The sequence below is a fragment of the Schistocerca piceifrons genome, chromosome 3, assembly GCF_021461385.2.
Source record: "Schistocerca piceifrons isolate TAMUIC-IGC-003096 chromosome 3, iqSchPice1.1, whole genome shotgun sequence".
In the NCBI taxonomy this organism is placed as follows: domain Eukaryota; kingdom Metazoa; phylum Arthropoda; class Insecta; order Orthoptera; family Acrididae; genus Schistocerca; species Schistocerca piceifrons.
Genome location: NC_060140.1, coordinates 495,034,980 through 495,056,764, shown reverse-complemented (window position 1 = coordinate 495,056,764; position 21,785 = coordinate 495,034,980). Strand labels below are relative to the sequence as shown.

The window sequence follows — 21,785 nt, the reverse complement described above, 5'->3', positions numbered from 1 at the left end:
CCACATAAAATTGTACTTTGGAGAGAAAGCATGCACTGTCTCATAGACCTAATGTTGGGAGATATTCTGCATCGTAAAGAACATTGTTTCAAGGGAGGCAGACCGTTCCAGAAGTAATAGGCCTACTACGCCTGAAGTGACAGCAGACAAGTCCGTTATTTCCTGTCCAAGATTTGATGAGCAGTATGAGGAACCAATTCTAGAGGAATGGATCCAGTGCGTTACTTGTGAGAGATTGTGGCACGAACAGTGCTCTACATTTGGGTTGGTAGTGTCTTCATTAGTGACATTTGCTAAATCCGTACTCTTTGGGCATATTTTGTGTTCTGTACTCTTAAGCACAGGTGAACGAAAAAGTCGAATTTCACGGTTTTTGTATTTTTGAGAATTTCAGTAAAAGCCTTACCTCTCTGCATCTGTTGTTTTCTGAACAAGTAGATATGAGTTTGTTTTCCTACTGATAATAACCCAAATATTTAAGGTTATTCCTTAACTGCACACTCTTAGGTATTGTTCCCCTACAATTGTCTAATATTCTAAAATTGTGTTTACTTGCTTGTTTGTTCAGTTTAAAAATTTGGTATGCAATTTCATGTGGGAATTAAAGAATCATGGCACCTTCTTATGCCTGGTAATCACTTTCGATGCCCAAAATATTTGCTCATACAGCTACTAACTAGTATTTCGTGTGACGCTGCTGACAGAGGGTTGTATGCATGAAACATGCTTGCTGTAGTAAAAAAAAAAAAATAACATTGCATTTGTGAAAACTTATTGATTCATTCGTGACTATAATGATCTTCATAATTAATCGCTGAAGGAGCTCGATAATGTAAACCCAACCCTTGGGTCCCACCTGTAGATGCCAGCGGTGTCGTTACCTAGAAACGATAATCGAGAGTTATTTCAAAGAGTAGTTCTTAACATCAACAGACTACAATATCTCTGTAAACAGAGTTTCAATAAACAGAAAATTATGGCGTATAGTGTGGTGTTAGGTGCATAGTCATCTTGTTGCGGAGACATTGTGATATATTCGAGCAATACTTGTGCGCCTCTGATTAATTTGGGAGGAGAGTAGAGGTACATGTAACGATATCCGTAGGGTAAGATTACTGATTTGAAATTTGTGTATAGAAGGTCATTCCAATTTACTGTCACGTTTATTAAATTCTGTAAATGATGCCATGTCTATGTTGCGTACCTGTTATTTCTGAGGAATTAATTCTTATATTTAGTTATACAATTGCTTTTTTTTCCTCTCTAGTTACCTTACAGTTTCATTGCACAATGTGAAGACACATCAGTTCCTTTGTTTTCGCCTTATGCCATCCTATGTCCAGAACTATTTTGGTTAGATTAAATTTCTTCTAGTCATGTTAACGCAACAGTTACCTATTGGTATCATTATCGTAGGAGCGTAAACGACCAGCTCGTCAGTTAATAACGGGGAAGTTTGGTACTGGGTCTAGTTTCGCCTTATTAGCGTTGCAGATCGGGGGAGTAACGAAAAATATTAAATTCAGAATTTATTCGAAAGTTACTTATAAAAGATTTAACTTTTGTAGTACATGTAGCCCGAAGTTCTGTTGTCATCCAATGCCAATTAACGACCTGCGTAATTTGATGTTGCAAACTAGCGTTTAAAGAAAGATCATACTAATTTGTCTCCGTTGTTCACAATTTCTTTTCTTTGTCACATTAGTTTTCATGATGTAACTAAATGTAATTAAGATAAAGCTGCTAAGTAGTTGTAAACGCATTGTAATGTGACACATAAGTGTCATAATTTCTAAAGAGCAAGAACACTACAGTAATGGATGGCAGCTAGTCACATAGTTATTTTATGTAGTATTACAATTTCTTCTTCCTGAGTATTAATATACTAGTGGACCATCATAGTTATGTATCATGAGGAGTTACTGTGAATGTGTGTTGTTCACTTATGACAATTAAATAATGCTGTTGCAAATATTGTTCTTGAAATGATCAGTGTCGAAATGAAGTAAGTTGTCACATCTCAATATAAACAGACCTCACAGACTATAAGAGACTCAGAAATGACGTATACATGATTTACAGCCTTGTATAATTGGGTGGTATAAAAGATGATCCAAAATCTTGATAAGACCTGTTTCTGCCTAGTTCCATCGAAAATAAAAACAATTGTAATAAATAGGGCTTTTAAAGTATTAGGAGAGGGTAGGTACTAGTGACCATGGAAAGAATGTATTGGAGTTCCAAAGTCCTTCTTGGTTTTTGAGCCAACCAAGACAGTCGATTCACCTCTTTCATGTTAAATCCATTGATCATCTGCAACTACTCCATGGCAGTCTCTAAGTATTGCAAAGAGCTTTCTAAAGTTTAGAAACATTTAAGTTTCATTTCTGACATATTGTTTGTCACAAAGTTTTATATTATTCAGTGTTTGTTCTTTCATAATTGTTTAATAAATATCCCAATATCATATTTTGGCCATATACATTTTGTGTTACAATTGTCTGAGTTGGTATTAACAATATTCCACTAAATCATGCAGGAAGCAGCTCTCTGAAAATTACCCTTGAATGTCTGTGATTTGCCGCATTCCATGGGATAATTTCCAAACACATTTTTATTTAGGCTAGTGTTTTGTGTGAGATTTTCTCCAGCAGATATCACACAAAGTATATTAAAAACACAAAGATACAGTTGCACTCAATCTGATGCCATCAACTATGGAAGCTACCCAACCAATTAGAAGCAGCTCTAACAACAAAAAACCAGACAATGCCCAGGAAAGCAGTGTGGTGACCACATACACTCCATACCACATCTGCTGGTGCCATTGGCTTAACACTGTGACATGCTTGTGTTGCTATATGCCTCTTGCATAGTCATATGTGATGGATTGCTTGCTTTTATTGCACTTTAACTTCTTGACTAAGCATGATGATTGCCATGTTAACAATATTGTAAATTGTGAAGTGTAGTGATTTTTCGCTAACAGATTTGTAGTTTGTGATTAATTAGTGCAAATAATATTATACTGTGTAGTTATAATCTGGAGCCTGAAGTAATAGTTCAGTTGCAGACGAGATTGACTTGGCATGTAGTATATTATTCTTATATTCTGAGACTTTTATCATGGCATACATTAAAATGTTTAAAATCTCATTAATTTGCAGCCTATGAAGTTCAGGACATGGCGGGTGACTTATCACTACCAGACAGCCTAGAAAAGTTGGAGATTGACATTAAAAGGTACACACTATTCTGTAAATTTCTTGTTACATCCATGTCTGCAAGAAAATTGTGTATTTTGCCTCCTTGTTCCATGTCAGAGTTTGTGTTGAATTTAATATACAAGTTGCCCATATTTTGTATCAGAGCTAACATTTTATATTTCACACAGTAATAGATACATCTTACATCTAGATAACTTTATAGTCCTATTAGTTTGTGACACAAATGTTACAGGAGAGCTATTTTGGACTAGTGTTATGCTAGAAACCTGAACCTCTAGGCTCCAAAAACAAAAATCTTGGTTGTGGTGACACTTATCTGTGGTGTAGCCCAGGATTTAGGTTAGGCTGGGATGTGATTTGGTTGAGAGCTTGTGAAGGTGAAATAAAGATTATGATAACATACAAATTTCTTATGTAGCCTGATGTCTGTGTTTGCACATATGTAACATACTTTTCATTACAAAAACAAAAATTGCAAGAAAATTTTAGAAAATTTAAATTATACAATGGAGAAGTCTGTAATGAGTATTTTGGTGCCTCTTATCACCCATAAACTATGTAACTGTTAAAATGTTTTTCACATTTGTAGTTCATATTAGGGCAATTGCATACTGAGTGGTGTACTGATTTCCATCTTACTATCTGATTCTGTTCAGACCCTCTACATAGATACCTATGCATATTATGTGTAGTCAGACATTCTTAGTTTGAGATGTGTATTGCTTGTTTTTCCAGGAGCTCCTTAAGTCAATGCTGGTGAATTTTTTGTAAAGAATGTGCAAAACTTTTTATCATTTTTGAGTTGATGTCTTTCATTGAACAATGAACCTACATCCCTGAGAGGTTGTTCACTACTTACATAGTTCACATAGTGTAAGGTATAAGTTTTTCAAGATTTTTTTATGTAGACTTTACTGCACCAGGGGCCCTCTATCATCAAGAAACTTCATTGTAACAAAATACAGAGTTCAGCTGTGTTATTTCATAAAGTAAATCTTATAAAAATTTGTGTTTTTGTTCTGTTTCTCTGTGGCGTGTGTAAAGTTTGTCTTTTAGGAGTGGATGAATATTGACATAAATGGAGGCAAAATTCCAGAGAATTGTCCCTCAATATTTAGACAGTTTTGAACTTGTATCTGAAAAGGCCACCCATTCTGCAGTTCATTCAACATTCATTTCAAAAACCCGGTTTTTATGCGTAATATATCTTAGTTTTGTTTTAGTAAGGTAAATATATGCAAAAAAATTGTTATTCCGTCCAGAAATTTCCATTGTTTTTACACAAAAATTATGCAGAATTTCATTATTGACAAAATGCATGGTTTTTGTTGTAGGCATTGCACTGTTTCGTAATTATAAAGGACATTAATCACCATAGGAAAGTCCATTTTTACACAGCTTATTTGAAAAATTGAGTACCTCATTTTGAGCTAACATGTTAACTCAGCACAAGTTCATTGTAAGCAAGGGTTTGTTCCCAATCTTGGTGCTCTTTTTGAGCATCTTCTTTGTTGGTTCAGGATGGATTTGTCACTGCCATTCTGAAGATAATGTAACACCTCTCCCCCCAAGCCACAAGGGGACCCATCCTGATATCCAGGCAAGTGCAACCACAGGTGGGGCACGTTTCTGAGAGAACCCAAGTCTTACTGTGTGCTTCTTAGCCAACATTCCCACACCACAGTTGGATTGTCTAACAACTCACGACCTGGAATTCTGTGCACAAAACATCCATTTAGCATTGTTATAACAGATTGTTTTACAATACTTTCTTGTATGAATGTGTGTGTGTGTGTGTGTGTGTGTGTGTGTGTGTGTGTGTGTGTGTGTTTCTTGCAACAGTCTTTTTGTTGACATGTCTGAAACTCAATATTCGCCTTTGCTGTGAGTGGCGTTCTATCCTTTTCATAATATAGCTGTTGATTTGATGGATTTCTTCTAAGTAACTGTAGGTTTCTCTTAACATTCAAAAGTTTACAAAACAATAGTACTTAATTGCAGTGGTAAATGAGGTACTGTAATTTGGAAATATGGAACAAGCTTACATCCAATGTTCCAGTTAGGACAATTTGATTTTGAATCTTGCTTTCATACACTTGTGTTAGTGAACTACTGATGTACAAGTACAGCTTTCTCACAGATAGAAGAAATGGCTAATGGTACAGAGCAACAGGAGTGTGTTAATGCAAAAATGGACTGTCTATTATGAAAGGCACTCTTTGTTTGAAAAGCTCCATGGCTGTTCATTTAAATTTCCATGAACATACCTTTAGTAACGTTGAGATAGATTTGTACTCTCGCTTGCTTTTTGCTTCATTCATAAGATCTCGCTGCACTGTCATTCATATGCATGGTGTTATCAGATAGTAGTCTGATGATAGTCATAGGCAGAGCTCCAAGTGCTGCAGCTTAAAAAGATGTGCAGATCAGTCACAATTGCAGACAGTAAGATGATGCAAGTTTGGCACCTTCTGATGGTGTGTGTAGGGCCACCTAGTGGCATTTGGTGAGCCTTCTGTAGCAGTGACTTCCAGTGGCAGATTTAAATGTTTCTTCTGCCGAGATGAGAGCAGTGCACACCATGGCAGGATGCAGTCAGTGAAGCAACTGTCGATGCCATGCCATTTGCTCCTGAAAGCAAAATTTTACAGATTCCATCAAGTAACTAATAGATCAAACAACCTACAGCAGAGCCTCTGATGACAGTTACTTCAGGAAATAACTGTGTGTGAACAGGGTTGCCACAGGTTCTGGAAATAGGGAATTTCAAATGTGTTGGGGGAAATTTGGAAAAAAGAAACACCGGAAAAATATCGTTTTTGTCTCAGTAGATGAAATGGTTTGTTTACTGAGATGTCATACATAGTCACTGGTTATGTGTAGCTGCGCACATGTGTTGCTTCCCTGCTCTCTCGTTACTGCTGCTTCTCCCCTTCTTACCACTCCCCTCAGTTTGCATCAGTGTTGCCACCACTTTTTGACGCTGGCCTAGCAGCTGCTGACGAGAGGCAGGGAGGTGTGGGGATTGGTTTGTTTGGATCTCATTCTCAGAGGCTGTAGACACAGCGGCCGGAGAGTGCAGTTGTCTGTACTAGAGTTGTGTGTGAGTGATTGTGTGAATGTGCATGTGCTCTCAAATTCTGACAAGGGCTGTGGCCGAAAGTTTAGTTGTGAGAGTGTGATCGTCTTTTCTACGTGCGTGTTTGCTGCTCAGCAATCATCTTTACGGTGGGTTGCTACCTATCCTCATTATTATTGATTGTCAGAGTATTTGCACAAGTTACCTGTTGCATCACTACAATCCCATTTCACCAACATGCTGTCTCTGACTCCTGAATAGCTGGTTACACAATTGGATTTCTGTGACAGGTCCAAACCGTAGGCCATTTCTGCAGGTATCTAATGGATGGGGCCTGCTAATTTGGAGCGCTTTGTTTCCCACTAATGTAAAGGTCGTGCCTATCAGATTTAGACTCGCTGAACTGCCCGCAGGCCGGGTCTGTCTGTATGTGACCTAATGCAGTGGATTTTTGTAATTTATCCATGGACCAAGGACTGCAGTGCTCCTCAGCAGGCTAGAGGCCACGGGCGATGGATTTCGGAAACTGTGACTGTTCACTGCAAATACATTGTGCACTGCGGCATTTTATAGACATTTTATGTATTCTAGTACATTTTGGAACTATGAAAGTAGTTTATATATTAGAAAGCATGGGCGATAGGAAGAAGAAAATTGTGGCAGTCGCTGGCAGTTTGTACACTATGTAGTCAAATATTTCTTGAAAGAAAGCTCACATTATCTGTAAGATAATACATATAACACAGTGGGTAATAACTGACAATAATGAATGTCACAGAACCAACATTTTATTGGCAGTCAACTATATTGTTGGTTTACACCTTAGATTTCTTTCAAGAAGCCTATTTCTTTCTGAGGTTATTTGTGAAATCAGTGAAGGTATTTTCCCCCCAGGGGGTCCACAACTCTCTTGTGGATACGTGCATAGCGACCACGGGACCCTGAGCTAATGTGGCCCTCCTTCCTTTCCAGGCTGCATACCTTCCTTTTCCGCATCCTTCCCCATCCCCCATCTTCGCCCCCCCCCCCCCCCCCCCTCCATCACCTCCACCTCTTTCCTTCCCTTTCTCCCCCTCTGGGAGTATGTTTTGTGCCTACGTCCGGAGACGGAGGCTTGAAAATGTAATACGTTTCTTTCTCGCTTTCTCTGCTTGCAAGTCTTCGTCCTTCTCTTTTCCTTACCTCTTCTCTTTCCCCTTTTCTCCACTGCGGCGTTTGAGACCTATCTTCTTTCCTTTCCCTTTCTTTGTTTTTTCCTCCCTGTTCCATGCGTAGCCGGTGAGGGGGTAACGCGTAATTCCCCGCCCCGGGTAGACAGGTAGGACATGTAAGTACCCCCTGGTAATGGCCAGGCCCAGGGAGGGGTGATTACCCGAGCTGATACCTTCTGAAAGTGCCGATTGGTCCCTCCGTCCGTTTCTCAGGAGGTGTGACCTGAGGTGTGAACAATCACCTAAGGCGGGGATGCCCTCAGAGAGGGCCCCCACAAGGGAGGAGCGCCATCGGAGACGCCGGTAATCATGGGGGTACTTCTGCAATGGTTTCCTCATCTTCTACTATGTCTGCTCACAAGTGTAAGATCTATGAGTCTCAGACACAGACAGTTCTTCCATCGTTGCCACAGTTCCTTGTTGTTTCTCGGTCTGACGAAGGTCACGACTTCTCCACGGTCAACCCTTTCATTATTCAGAAAGGTGTCGACGCAATTGCAGGTCCTGTAAAGTCTTGTTCCAGATTACGAAATGGCACCTTGTTGTTAGAAACAGTCAGCGCCCTCCAGGCACAAAAATTGCTACATACTTCACTGCTCCACACCTTCCCTATCCGGGTGCAAGTGCACCGCAGTTTAAATTCCTCATGTGGGGTCGTTTATACACGCTCCCTCGACGGATTGTCTGACGAGGAAATTCAACACTACCTGTCTGACCAGGGCGTAACGGCTGTTCATAGTCATGAAAAGGGTTGACACAAACATCGTTCCAACCCATACTGTCTTGTCATTTGACAGAGTTCAACTCCCATCGAACATAAAAGTGGGCTATAAGATAATTTCCGTTCGCCCTTACATCCCAAACCCTACACGTTGCTATCGGTGTCAGCGGTTCAATCATACCAGCCAGTCCTGTTCCAATCCGGCCAAATGTGTTGTGTGTGGCAAGGTTGCCCATGAGGGTGCTTGTCCACCTCCATCCCCTCGTTGCACCAACTGTATGGGTGACCATGCTGCTTCCTCTAAGGATTGCCCCATTTTTAAAGACGAAAACCTCATTCAGGAAATCAGAGTGAAGGAAAAGGTGTCGACCTTTGCTACTCGAAAATTATTCGCCAGTTGAAAGCCCACTGTGCCTCAGGCAGGTAAATACAGCACTGTCCTTGCCTCTCCTCGGCCAACAAAGGAGGCAGCCAAGCAGACTTGTGATCTCACCTTTAGTGCCACGGTCGTCAGATCGGCCAGCGCAAAGATCGCCCGTTCAACCACCCCACTTTCACCTGCTCACTCTATGGTTAACCCTTCATCGGGTTCTGCTAAATCTCGAGCCCAAAAGTCAGACACCCGGACTTCAAAAAAAAGAACCTACTCGTGAAGATTTTTTACGTACCCCAACTTCACAACCATCGGTTCCTCCTTCATCGAAACATCCTGTTTCCAAGAAGGCTCATAAGAAACCCAGTTCCTCTCCTTCTCCACCACGGCGTGTCTCATCTACAGCCCCAACTGGCGGTAGCCGCCCTCGGCCGTCTTCTGTGTCGCCGAGGCACACTGCTGGCGGCCGATCAACTGGCTGATCGCTGGTGGCAGGAGCTGCTCCTGAACAACCTATGGATCAGGATCTTCTGCCTTCGGCTGAATGCCGTTCCAAGCTGTTGGTCGCAAGCTCTGAGGAGTCGTTGAGGGCAACGTTGGTCACATTCTTCAATTTTCTGTACACCTTATGTCCATTATCCATTGGAATATCCGCGGCATTCGAGCCAATCTGGATGAATTGTCGATCCTCTTATGATCCTACTCGCCGGTCATCTTCTGTCTTCAGGTAACAAAGCTGCGTCCCCACGACCGCTTTCTTTTCCCCCATTTTCAGTCAGTCCAATTTGATCTCCCTTATGTTTAAGGCACTCCAGCACATGGAGGACTCAAGATTCTTCTCCATGATACTCTCCATTATCACCCAATCCCCTTAAGGGGACACAGTCGTGAGGGAACTCCCATAAGGAATCAATGCTAAAACGAGCAAACGTCAAGTACACTTTCTGAAGTAACTAATGGAGATAAAGACCTGAAACTTTTTACAGTGTACAGCTGAAACTTCATTCTCAAATCGCATACAAATGGTTAATGTATTTTATACATTTCAGGACTAATCATTTTTTAGTTCTAGAAGACAAAAAATTAAAACTTTTCTAAACACCTCGGAGCTTGTAAATCTGTTCTTTTTATCACTACTGGTCTATTTTTTTATCTAATTAATCACCGTTGTATTAACAAGAGATACTGTAAGTCTGATGTCTGTAGCAGTCATAGTTTTTGAGAAAAGTGTACCAGAAGGTCAAAAAATGTAGTTTTGAGAAAAATGGTATTAAAATTTTACATGCAAGAAAGTAATGTGCAATGTCATACAGACACACTTTTAAAACATTCCAGGACTGTACTGTGGCTCAGCTTCCTGATCTTTATCTTATTTTCTTTGATCTTCTGGCTATCCTGGCCTCCTTGGTAGCATTTCCTGAGAAATATCAACATAACGGATATGGTCCATATCAATCTTTTTCAGTCCCCTTTCAGTATTGATACCATCCTTTGTTCCCAAGGGTCTTAATACATCAGTCTTCTTTGACACACCAGCATTGAAGCGCATCCCTGCACCATGAACACCAAATTTTAGTGTTTCTTTTCAAACGAAAACAGTAGCCTTGTCCAAATGACAGAATTCAAACTTTCATTTGGGTTTTGAGTTTTTCCATGGAGACACTTTTTCAAGAGCTCTTGTTGGCTAAGGTCTCTGAAAATGGGTTTCATAGCTAGCAGGATTTTTTCTGGAATTGAATGTTTGTGCTTATAGCTGGAAGATGTAGCTGGGTTGTTGAATTTGCACCAGCTGTCAGGTCCCCGTGGGCAAAGGTTATGTTGTGGTTCCTCAGCTGTTGAAATTTTATGAAAGAATATAGCCCACATGGCTCTCCTCATTGCTTCTACATTGTTGCAGTTATTTCTAATGGCCATACCATAATAAGTCTGGATCTTGTCTATTTCAGCCTTTACCGCCTAACTTTTTTCCTTACATATCTTTAGAAGTTGTGATCCCATTCTTTTCTGTACATGTACTATACATTCCAGTTTATTAATTTTGACTCTAGGCTCGTAAGGTTTATCTTCTACCACTTTCAGATAAGCCTTACTGTCCCTGTCCCCAAGATAGTCTGTATAGAGGATACCTCTTCACTGCACAGATCTTTTGAAAATGTTAGCAACACCAGCCACTTCCATGCCTCCACTAGAACCCTCATAGTCCTTTTTGCACACATTTTGTATAGTGGGAAGAAATTGACAAACGATAGTCGACAATGCAGACAGGCTGGCAAACATCAGAATAACAATTCTCTCTTGCAAGCCAAATAGAGTATTTATATCCGTGGAACATAAATGATTGTTGTACTATAGTCAATGCTGACTACTGCGCAAGACACAGCAAAAATGGACGTGGCGCTAGTTACCATGCTTCATCAACAAATTAATAACTCCGAATCTAATAATCAGATTTGTATGAAGCAAACGGCATTTTGTAGCCAAATAATTGAAGCATAGATTAAGACTAAAAAAATTCAATTTTTTTTTTTTTTTTAGCCTATTCGCGACTGTGTCCCCTTAAACACTTCCTTCTAAGCTGTCGCTGTCCGTCTTTCCCGTTCTGGGTACACCTTCTCTCTTTGTACTGTATGCATTCCATCGTCCACACCAATGGCACGAGCTGATCTCCTTCATCATCTTGGTCAGCCTCCACCCCCTATTTGCTGGTTGGGGACTTCAATGCCCACCACCTGCTTTGGGGATCTTCACATCCTTGTCCGTGTGGCTCACTATTGATAGACATCTTCCACCAAGCGGACCTTGTTTGCCTCAACACTGGGGACCCTACATTTTTGTCTGCCTCCACGACAAATTTCTCTCTTTTGGACCTTTCGGTCAGTACTGACCCGCTAGCTCGGCGCTTCGAATGGTTCGCTCTTGCTGATACACACTCGAGTGACCGCTTTCCATGTGTCCTTCGATTGCAGCACGCAACTGCTATATGTGTGCCCACGACACTGGAAGTTTGCTCAAGCCAATTGGACACTTTCTTCGTCTCTAGCGACATTCGATGACCGTCACTTTCCTAGCATCGACGATGAGGTCACTCATATTCAGACGTTATTCTTACTGCTGTGGAACATTCAATACCTCGCACCTCCGAATTGCCCCGGCACCCCCCCAGTTGGTGGAACGAGGCATGCCGTGACACAATACATGAGCGGCAACGTGCTCTTCGCGTTTTCAGACACCATCCTACTTTGGCCAACTGTATCCGCTATATGCAGTTCCATGTGTGATGCTATCGCGGGTGACGCGACGGCAAGAAGGCAAGCTGGGACTTCCTTACTAGCTAATTTAACACCTTAACTCCCTCCTCGGAAGTTTCGAGTCGGATTCGATGGTTATCTGGCGCGCCTAGTTTCTCCCCGGTCTCTGGGCTCACTGTCGTGTGTGATAAATTAGTGGACCCCGTCGCAATTTCAAACTCATTGGGTCAACACTTTGCTGAGATTTCGAGCTCTTCAAATTACCTGCCAGCGTTTCTCCCGAAGAAACGTGCAGCGGAAATGCAACCTCTTGCTTTCTCCTCTCAAAATCGCAAAAGCTATAATACTGTTTTCTCCATGCGGGAACTCCAACATGCTCTTTCTTCTTCTCGCTCCTCCGCCCCAGGACCGGATGGTATCCACATGTACATGTTGCTGCATTTATCATACCATAGTCTGTGTTACCTCCTTCGCCTTCATAATTGAATTTGGACCGACAGTACTTTTCCCAGACGATGGTAGGAAGCTACCATCGTTCCTGTTCCAAAACCTGGAAAGGACAAACATCTCCTCTCTAGCTATCGCCCCATTTCTCTCATGAGTAGTGTATGTAAGGTTTTGGAATGTATGGTGAATTGCCGTTTAGCCTGGTGGCTGGAGTCCTGCAGTCTTTTAACACCTGCCCAATGCAGTTTCCGAAAGCATCGTTCTGCAGTTGACCATCTTGTTGCTCTCTCCACTTATATCATGAAAAATTTTCTCCGGAAACGCCAAACAGTAGCAATATTTTTTGACCTGGAGAGAGCATACGATACCTGTTGGAGGACGAGCATTCTCCGCAAACTGTTCTCTTGGGGCTTTCGAGGTCGGCTGCCCCTTTTTCTTCAAGAATTTATGGCAGAGCGCACATTCAGAGTGCGGGTGAACACTACTCTCTCCCGTACTTTCTCCCAAGAAAACAGGGTACCCCAGGGCTCCATGCTAAGTGTTGTACTGTTTGCCATTGCCATAAATCTCATTATGTATTGTCTCCTTCCTGATGTCTCGGGCACCCTCTTTGTGGATGATTTTGCACTCTTCTATAGCTCTCAACGGACCAGCCTTCTTGAACGACATCTTCAAGGATGTCTCAATCACCTCCACTCTTGGAGCATCGAAACGGGCTTCTGCTTTTCTCCCAGTAAGACCGTTTGTGTTAATTTTTGGTGTCGTATGGAGTTTCTTCCACCTTCCTTACATTTAGGACCTGTCAACCTTCCGTTTTCGGATGTCGCTAAATTCTTGGGTCTTATGTTCGACAGAAAACTGTGCTGGTCCTACCACGTTTCGTATCTCTCAGCTCGCTGTCTGCGATCCCTCAACACCCTCCATGTCCTGAATGGTACCTCCTGGGGAGCGGACCGAGTGGTCCTTCTCCCCCTCTATCGCGCCTTAGTGCGCTTGAAATTGGACTATGGAAGCATAGTTTACTCCTCTGCTCGGCCATCTATTCTTCGGCGTCTCGACTCTATCCACCACTGTGGATTACGTTTAGTGTCTGGAGCTTTTTACACCAGCCCTGTGGAAGGCCTTTATGCTGAGACTGCTGAACCTCCGCTGTCCAATCGGCAAGCTGTCCTTCTGAGTCGTTACGCTAGCCATCTGTCTTCCATGCCTGCTAATCCGGCCCACGACATTTTTTTTGACGCTTCATGGGATTTAGGGTATGCAGGCCGCCCTTCCTCCTTACTACCACCGGGAGTCCGCTTCTGTCAACTGCTCCCTTCTCTTTCCTTCCGCTTTCCTAAAACTTCCTTGACAACTTGGGGTACAGCCTACCTGGTCCCTGACCTTTGTTTCCCAAGGATGGTACCCCTTCACTTGTTTATCGTTGAGCATTTGCTGCTCTATGTGCACAAATGAAGGAAGCCACATTTATTTACACTGATGGCTCAAAAACATCGTTTGGTGTAGGGAGTGCTTATATTGTTGGCGACACCCCAAATCGATGTTCGGCTTCCCGACCAGTGTTCGGTTTATGCTGCTGAGCTTTATGCTGTTCTTCAGGCTGTCCAATACATCCGTCGCCATCAGCGGATACAGAGTGTTATCTGTTCAGATTCTCTCAGCTCTCTCCTCAGTCTCCAAGCTATCTACCCTGTCCACCCTCTGGTCCACCGGATTGAGGACTGCCGCCACTTGCTCCACTTGGGGGGGCGTCTCTGTGGCGTTCCTCTGGATCCCAGGACAAATTGGTATCTGTGGGAATGAGGCGGCCGATATAGCGGCCAAGGCTGCAGTCTCTCTTCTTCAGCCGGCTATTTGCATGATTCCCTTCGCTGGTCTATGGGTTGTTTTATGTCGTCGTGTTGCTCTTTTATGGCACGCACATTGGTCGACACTTGCCAGTAATAAATTGCGGGACGTGAAAGCTCTTCCCTGTGCTTGGACCTCTTCATCCCGAACGCGTCGTTGGGAGGAGGTAATTTTAACTAGACTCCGGATAGGGCACTGTCTTCTTTTTAGCCATCGACATCTTTTAAGTGGCAATCCTCCCCCACTCTGTCCCCACTGCTCTCAGCTGTGGACGGTAAGACACCTTTTACTTGAGTGCCCCTATTTTACTCCGTTACGCACCCATCTACAGCTGTCGCCTGATATATCTTCCATTTTAGCAGATGACATGCGCTCAGCCGATCGCGTTCTCGAGTTTATTAGTGCCAGTGAGATGATGTCAGTCATTTGAAGCTCCTTTTGGGGACAACCAACCCCCTTCTATAGTGGTTTTTTAAGCTTTCCTTGTGTTTTTAGTTTCTCCAATTTTTTGTGTTTTGCTCCAATTGCTGCTGGTTTCCAGTTTTGTTTTTTAGCTTTTCGTAAGTCACACACCGGCCGCTAATGACCGTAGCAGTTTTGCGCCCTAAAACCATAACAAAAAAAAGGTGAAGGTATTTTAATCTGTCTTGCAACTCCAAGGAAGTGCATATTTTTGTCACGAAATGGGTTTTGTTTTATTGAAACAAAATGACTTCAGTGGTCTCAATGAAACACACATACCATTTGACTTGCTTTCTCCAGCTGAAAACAGTTCACTACAAATGATGTTGATGTCAGTACTTAAGATTTTTGCTCACATTAGAGAATACTATCTGCTTACAAGTTTTATTCAGATATTTTCACGTTTGGCTTTGTTTCTTGTAATGTAGCTGTGTAGACGGATTGTCAACTTAACATTTTTACTTAACCTTGAGATCTCAAAATTTGTTAGGGAAAAATGCTAAAACTTGTCTGCCATTCCCTGATATTTCCCAAATTTCCAATCAGGGAAGCTTGTGGCAACCATGGTGAACTTCAAACTCTTTTTCATTACAGTGAGATTTATAGTGTGAGTGCCCCTACTGCAGCAAAACTCGTAAAACTTGTGTACTTTATACTACCAAGAAAATTGAATTAGTGTATCAACTCTTATGGACAAAGTTTAACTATTTGAAGAGATAAGCAACCTCAAAAATGACAGCTTTTGCATTCTCATCACAAAATCTCAACATCTTTGACATAATGGGGTCAAGCACTGCATATTGAGAGGTAAGAATCTGTGGAATTATTTGTAGTATGCAGAGGTATTTGACACCAAATATGAACAATCTGAGGGGGTAAGATTGGGATGATTTATAAAAGTGGTTCGCTTGACTCGGAATGACCCATTAGCACACGTAGTGGACTGTGGAGAGACTAAAGGATTAGTTGCAGCTTGTAGTGCTATACCTCAGAGTATATTCTTAAAATAGTTACAAAAAAGCATTGTAATTTTGAAACAGTGATATGAATAAAGGCAGTCAAATACTATACTGTACTTGGGATTCTAAAGGACTCGTGTAATTCTGAAATGCCCTTTGGAGATTTTTAAGTGTTTGTTGACTGACACAGTCAGTGTGTCCCAAATTATTTGCCGAGAGTCTGTTTTAGGGAACAGAATGAATTGCTCCAGGTTTTGTTGCTCATTCACAGCTGCCTGTGGCCTATTCACATACCTGTAGTGTATTCCGTATTAACCATGGATTCTCAGGCTGCCAAGCCCACTTTCCATTGTGCAGTTTGTGATTTACTCATCCCAGAAGTATTTCTACGTTTCTCATTTAGAAATATATGTATTTTTGAACACTATTTTGCTGGTCAAAAGCTATTTCTGGCCTCTTTCTTACAATTAGTTCTTTGTCAAATTTGTTGATGGCTTCATTCAAATTAACCAGTTGTTCTGTGAATAATCTTTTCAATCATGGTCCATTATTATTTAGGTCGTTTATATTACGTTGCAATAATTGCAGTTTGGAGCTTGGTCCTGTGAGGATTCATCATAAACTGAAAATTGTCTGATCTTGGTGCAGCATGGAACAGTGACAGAGAATAGTGAGAGACAAAAGTAACAGTGAGCTTGCAAAGGATTGCTGGAAAAACAGTCTCACACATTGTTGATATGCTTGTAAATTAACTGTTTTGTTATTCATGTGTAGATGGAAAGTCACGGAATTCTTCACCAGTGTATGCAGAACATATCGTGTAGATGGTTCTCTCTCTCTCTCTCTCTCTCTCTCTCTCTCTCTCTCTCTCTCTCTCTCTCTCTCCAGTTTAAACTAGTACATCAATCAGAATTGGGAAACAGTTTCTACAGCAAAATTACAGGGGTCATCCAAATATAAATGGAACTTTAATTTAGTTCACTTTGTGATATGAGCAGCATTGTGTGCTGCGTAATTGCTTATGGGACGATGACTGGCGTAGCCATATGCACGACCAGTACATGCAAGTCTGCCATTTCAGTTTTGCTAGAAGTTAACATGGTGTACCATTCTGTTGTGCAGCACATTTTTTATTTTCTTGACAATGAAGGTGTGAAATAGTGACATTTTGAGGAGACTCCACATAATATTTGGAGTACAGCTAAATTGTACGCTTGGGTCTAGAGGTTTTGACACGATTGTGATAAAGTGGAAAGTCAGTCACAAACAGTGCTCGGTAACCAGAGTCAGTGAAAATAATGGTCAAGCTTTGTGTGAGCTTATGGTAGGTGATCATCACATTACTGTTGTTGTTGTTCACACCACAGTTGAGGACAAGTGATGGAAGTGTCCATACAATTTATCAGACATGTGAAAAAATATTGGCAAGGTGGGTTTTATGTTTTCTTACAGATAACAGAATGTGCAGAAAGACATCTGTCAAAAACTAAAGAGGCTTCTCTGAGCAGTATTGTCATCTGCGACTAAACAGCATTCCATCACTATACTTCATAGAACAAGATGACAGGTGCAAAATGGAGGAAAGTTGGAGATGGGGTAGTGATCAACAAGAAGACTAGATTGTCACCAAGAAAAGTTTTGCTAAATATGTTTTGGGACTTACTCCCTGCATGGGCAAAAGACTATGAATGCGGTTTATTTCAGCAAGCTGCTGGATGATGCCTTACTGCTTTCCACTACCAACAATGCTGGTGACGCTCATGTTGTGGTCTTCCTTCAAGACAAGACACTTTTGAAAAAACTCATTGTGCTCAACTGATGACCTTTTGAACACCAACCTTACAGGTCAACTTGTTCCCTTGTAACAGTCACTTGTATGGTCCACTGACAAAGGGATTAGGATGGGAGTGGTCTGAAGACGTGCTGCATCCAAACAGTAGGTGCGCAATTTACTAGTGTGGCAGTTAACTTCTAGCTTTCATGAAGGAATCGGAAAGCTTCCTGTCCAATGAAGAAAATGTATTTCTGTCATTTGAAACTATATAGAAAAGAAGGTCCTTAAATCACCAATAAAGCTATGTTACGATATTCTGTTATATATTTGTGGAACCATCACATCAGCCAGACTTTGAACAGTGTTGATCATAAAGTTTTATTTGCTATTGTTGCGGAATGTTTCAAGTGAAATCTTTTACTTCAGAGATATACACAATATATTTAGAACCATACCAGTGTGAAGACCTCTTAATTTTTGATGTTGTGGTCCTGTTTTTGTTCTAAAGTTTCGTTCTAGCAGGCAATTGAACAGTTTGTATCCCACATAAATGTCAGTGGCAAACATTCGGCATATCAAGAAGTTCATTGAGAGAGCAAAGTAGGACAGATTTGAGCTTGTAGTGCAAGTGCTGTAAAGTTACCCAGTGATCCACTACTGCTAGCTAAACTCTTAACATAAGTGTCATCTGACGTAGAACTGTGTGCCCAGTAATTTCAATCCAATAGTCTTTAGTTATGTTTTCACACACTACCATCATTGGTTTTCACAACTGTAGTGGGTAGTGAAACATAAACTTACATGGCTGGAAATGTCACATTTACTAATTTATTCTGTTCTGTTATGCCATGGTCAACAGATTTCTTGTTGATACCCAATGTTTCAGGTCCAGCTGTGGACGACATCTTCAAGGGGATTGTAGTTTTTCAGAAGTTCGATGCACATCCTGGGTTGCTTCTGACAGAAGTAAAATTCAATTTCCCCATGCTCGGGGCAGAAGCATGACATGATATTTTGAAAACACTATCGCATTTGGACACTGTCAGTTGCTGTCATCCATTGTTGCTCTAATCCCAGGCGAGAATTCAGATACCATTTAATTTATCACCCCTCTCCTTCTTGTTAGAAGTTATTGGCGTGCTCTGTAATCTTTCTGGCCTCTCTGTACAGTCTTTCATAGTATTGTTCAAGGCTACCAGTACTAATTGGCTGCAAAGCATGTTCCACAACAGTTGGTCTGTCTCCCCTTCTACAGTTGCCCTTGTGTTCTTGTGGACGTCTTTTGACCATTCTTTTAGTAATATCAACATGCACACCTCAGCTACACAATATCCTGTAAATTCCTGCATTTTTCAATAGTTTGCTAGCATCCTTAGTTGACTTTAGGGGGGTTTCTGCATATTTTGGGATGGTTTGTACATTATACTAATATACCACTTCAACATCATCTGAATGGAGAAAAAACTGAAATTTTTCAGACCCTTGTACATCACTATGATCTTTCTTTCGTGGCTGTCTTAATTCTCTATTTGTTTCTGCGGATGAATACCATTTGCAAGGCATTTAATTGTGAATTGCTGAGTAATCATATAGATGCGGATATTTAGTATTCGGCAATACATGAGTGAGAAATTCCAATACCACATTGAACAGTGTCTAAATGCCAGATTATCAGCTGTGGCCCTATCTGTCAACAATAAATTATGTAGTGGTTCCTGGGATGAACTTGGCAGATTATCATATTATTCTATGAGGAAGCATATGTTGACAGTGCCTAGTTGACAGAAGAAGAAATTAGACTATCTACCATTTATACACTACCTGCACTTTTATCAGTTTAGCTGAATGTTTAGTATCTGGCAGTGAGAGATCTGTGCTTGCCAAGAGGAGAAATTTTGCCATTACCCTGAGAGTTGTGCCATCAGAGGAAATTACAGCCAGTGTGGGAGCAGTTGTAATAGTTAAAGAAATTTAGTTTGTTGGGTGAGTGATGAAAATGAGGTGCCTCCAAAGTGTACAGTCTTTCTGGCTTACTTAAGCAGCATTCCTGGAAGGACTGGTTGTATTCTGTGGAAACATGAAGTGAAATGTATTTCATGGAAACGTGATGTGAAACTTATTTCACAGCCACTGTCTAAGGTTACTGCCATTTTAGGATCTGTAGAGGATTATTTTGGTTTGCTGAAGGCAAGCAACCGGTGTATGCATTTCAGTTGTGGCCTGTCACCAAACCATCGAGGCCATGGTGGACGTATGTATTTTGTGTAAGCATCACAGACACTTATAACAGCAGAGCAAATCTGCTATTGCAGAATATTACCTTGTTACCTTGGCAAGAGTCTTCATGTGGAATACAACACTACAGGGAATCTGGCATGCACTTCAAACTGTTCTGCTGATATTATTAAGTAAGCAGTTAATATTAAAGTAGCAAGTGTACTTATAAACAGAGATGGAAGTTGTCACTTAAATTGTGCTTGGACTTGTGCTCTCCCCCTGGTCAAAAAACGGAACAGATTTACTGCTACCTCACATGTTGGAAGTGTGTGTGTGTGTGTGTGTGTGTGTGTGTGTGTGTGTGTGTGTGTGTTTAAGCATATACCCAGTATATCGAAGTTTGCAATTCCTTTGCACAGCATTCTCTTGTTGCTTTGAAAATTATATGGTTTGCAGTTGTTGAAGTATCATCGGCAGTTGCCAGAAATGTTCAGAGGGTGAATTTCTGTTAGTTGTTCAAGCATTTTATGCACATAGAAAGAAAGTCACGTATCACATTTATTGTGCTGGTGCATTCCTGTTCTGTATGTGCAGATTGAATGATTGCAAACCATATATTTGTGCTGTATAGATCCTTTGGTAGAACAATATTAGTGATTTACACTGTTGCATTTATCTATGTCTAATAACTTTTGCAATTGCAGTAATGTTGAAACAGGTAACATGAGGTTCTCAATTAGTTGTTTGTGAGAAAGTTCTTTTAAACAGAATTTATGCACACTTTGTTCTTTGCATTCACAAAACAGTTTTCATTTTCAGGGTCACAGAGAGGAATTCTCTCTCTACATCAAATCCATTCAGTCAAAAGACTGTTATTACTGTTGATGAAAGAGCTTTGCTGAAATCTCTTAGTCTTTCTGGAGAGAAGTGTGTAAGTACCTCATGTAAGTGTAATACACAAAAACATAAATCTCATAAAAATGGAAAGCTGGAAGGAAATCTGAGATCATCTACGTTTAAGCGAAGCATTGTTCACAAGAGCAGATTGAATTTCTTGACTGGATCATCTGTATGCAAACGAAAAAACAGACATAATAGTATACTGAGAGATCCAATTTTACACTTACCAAGTTTCTCACCTTTAAAACCAGCAAGGTTTTCTGTGATGGAAGTGAGGCTCAGAAATGTCACCCAGTTCAGAGTTACTGAATTAATTATAAGCCCAGAAGTATCAGGTGTAGTACCATTTGGAAATAATGTCACTCCCAGTGATTTCAAATCTCTGTTCCTAAAATGTGAAAACTCCAATGAAGAAACAAAGGACTATGAGACAGTGAACTTTCAAAATCTTCAGGCTGGCACTTCATTATTGACAATAACAGATGATGATGACGATGAAAGTAAAAGCACTAAAACAGCTTCAAAATCCTCACCAAATCGTGGCACTCAAGGACAAACTTGTTCACAGCAAGCTCTCATGTCGACTCCAACAAATTGTGATGATGTAACTATTGATGAACTGGCAAGTTATTTTGACGTTTTTGTGCATATCCCAAAGAAGATGTCTCACATGGCTGAAATGATGTATATTTAAGAGTCCAGGTTTAAGAAATGTTTACTTTATAGCTGCTTTAATTTATCTACTGTTGCCCTTTTTGCCTCCCTTTCTTTCAGTGATAAATTTTTGTACCCTTTGTGAAAAATAATTTGTTGTTTAAGAAATTCCTTAAACTATCTCAGGTATGATGAGAGATTATTGTGCATTAAATATTGTGACGCTAACATTCATTAGTCATGTAGGAGTAATGTCTGTTAAAATTGGCTGTAATGTGAGACAGGGAAAAATAAATTGTATGATATGTTTTGCTGTTACTTTTTTCTGCTGTTCTGTATACAGAAAATTCATACCTTACCTTCCATAAAGACCCATTATATCTTTCTGACACCAGTGCAACAAAGTAATGCCAGCCTGCAATTTCCTGAGAATGTTTTGTGACATTAAACCACTACCAGTATGTTGCCATGGTAATTAAAGGCAGGTGAAAGGAAGAGAATGATATATCATTCATAATATCTCTTAGAACTGACTTCAGAGTGTTGTTATCTTTTTGGTAATAAAACAGCTTTGTTAATCATACAGCACACTAGCCCGCAGACTTAAAAATAGCCTGTTCTGTGGAAGATACTGTCACAGTGTATGTAATAAATGTGAAATCTTT

General features: G+C 40.8%; 1 protein-coding gene across 2 annotated transcripts; it reads left to right on the top strand.

The window, feature by feature from the left end:
* The first annotated feature begins 927 nt into the window (after nucleotides 1-927).
* On the top strand, nucleotides 928-21,438 carry LOC124788246 (oxidative stress-responsive serine-rich protein 1). Of its 2 annotated transcripts, none has more exons than XM_047255433.1 (3): nucleotides 928-1,083; nucleotides 3,168-3,243; nucleotides 20,386-21,438. In XM_047255433.1, exons 2-3 carry the CDS (start codon nucleotides 3,185-3,187, stop codon nucleotides 21,158-21,160), a joined length of 834 nt encoding a protein of 277 aa, XP_047111389.1. In that variant the 5' UTR covers nucleotides 928-1,083; nucleotides 3,168-3,184; the 3' UTR covers nucleotides 21,161-21,438. The 2 variants fall into 2 exon arrangements, with proteins under 2 accessions (XP_047111389.1, XP_047111388.1); XM_047255432.1 differs by having other exon boundaries at nucleotides 945-1,106.
* The last annotated feature ends 347 nt before the right edge of the window (nucleotides 21,439-21,785 follow it).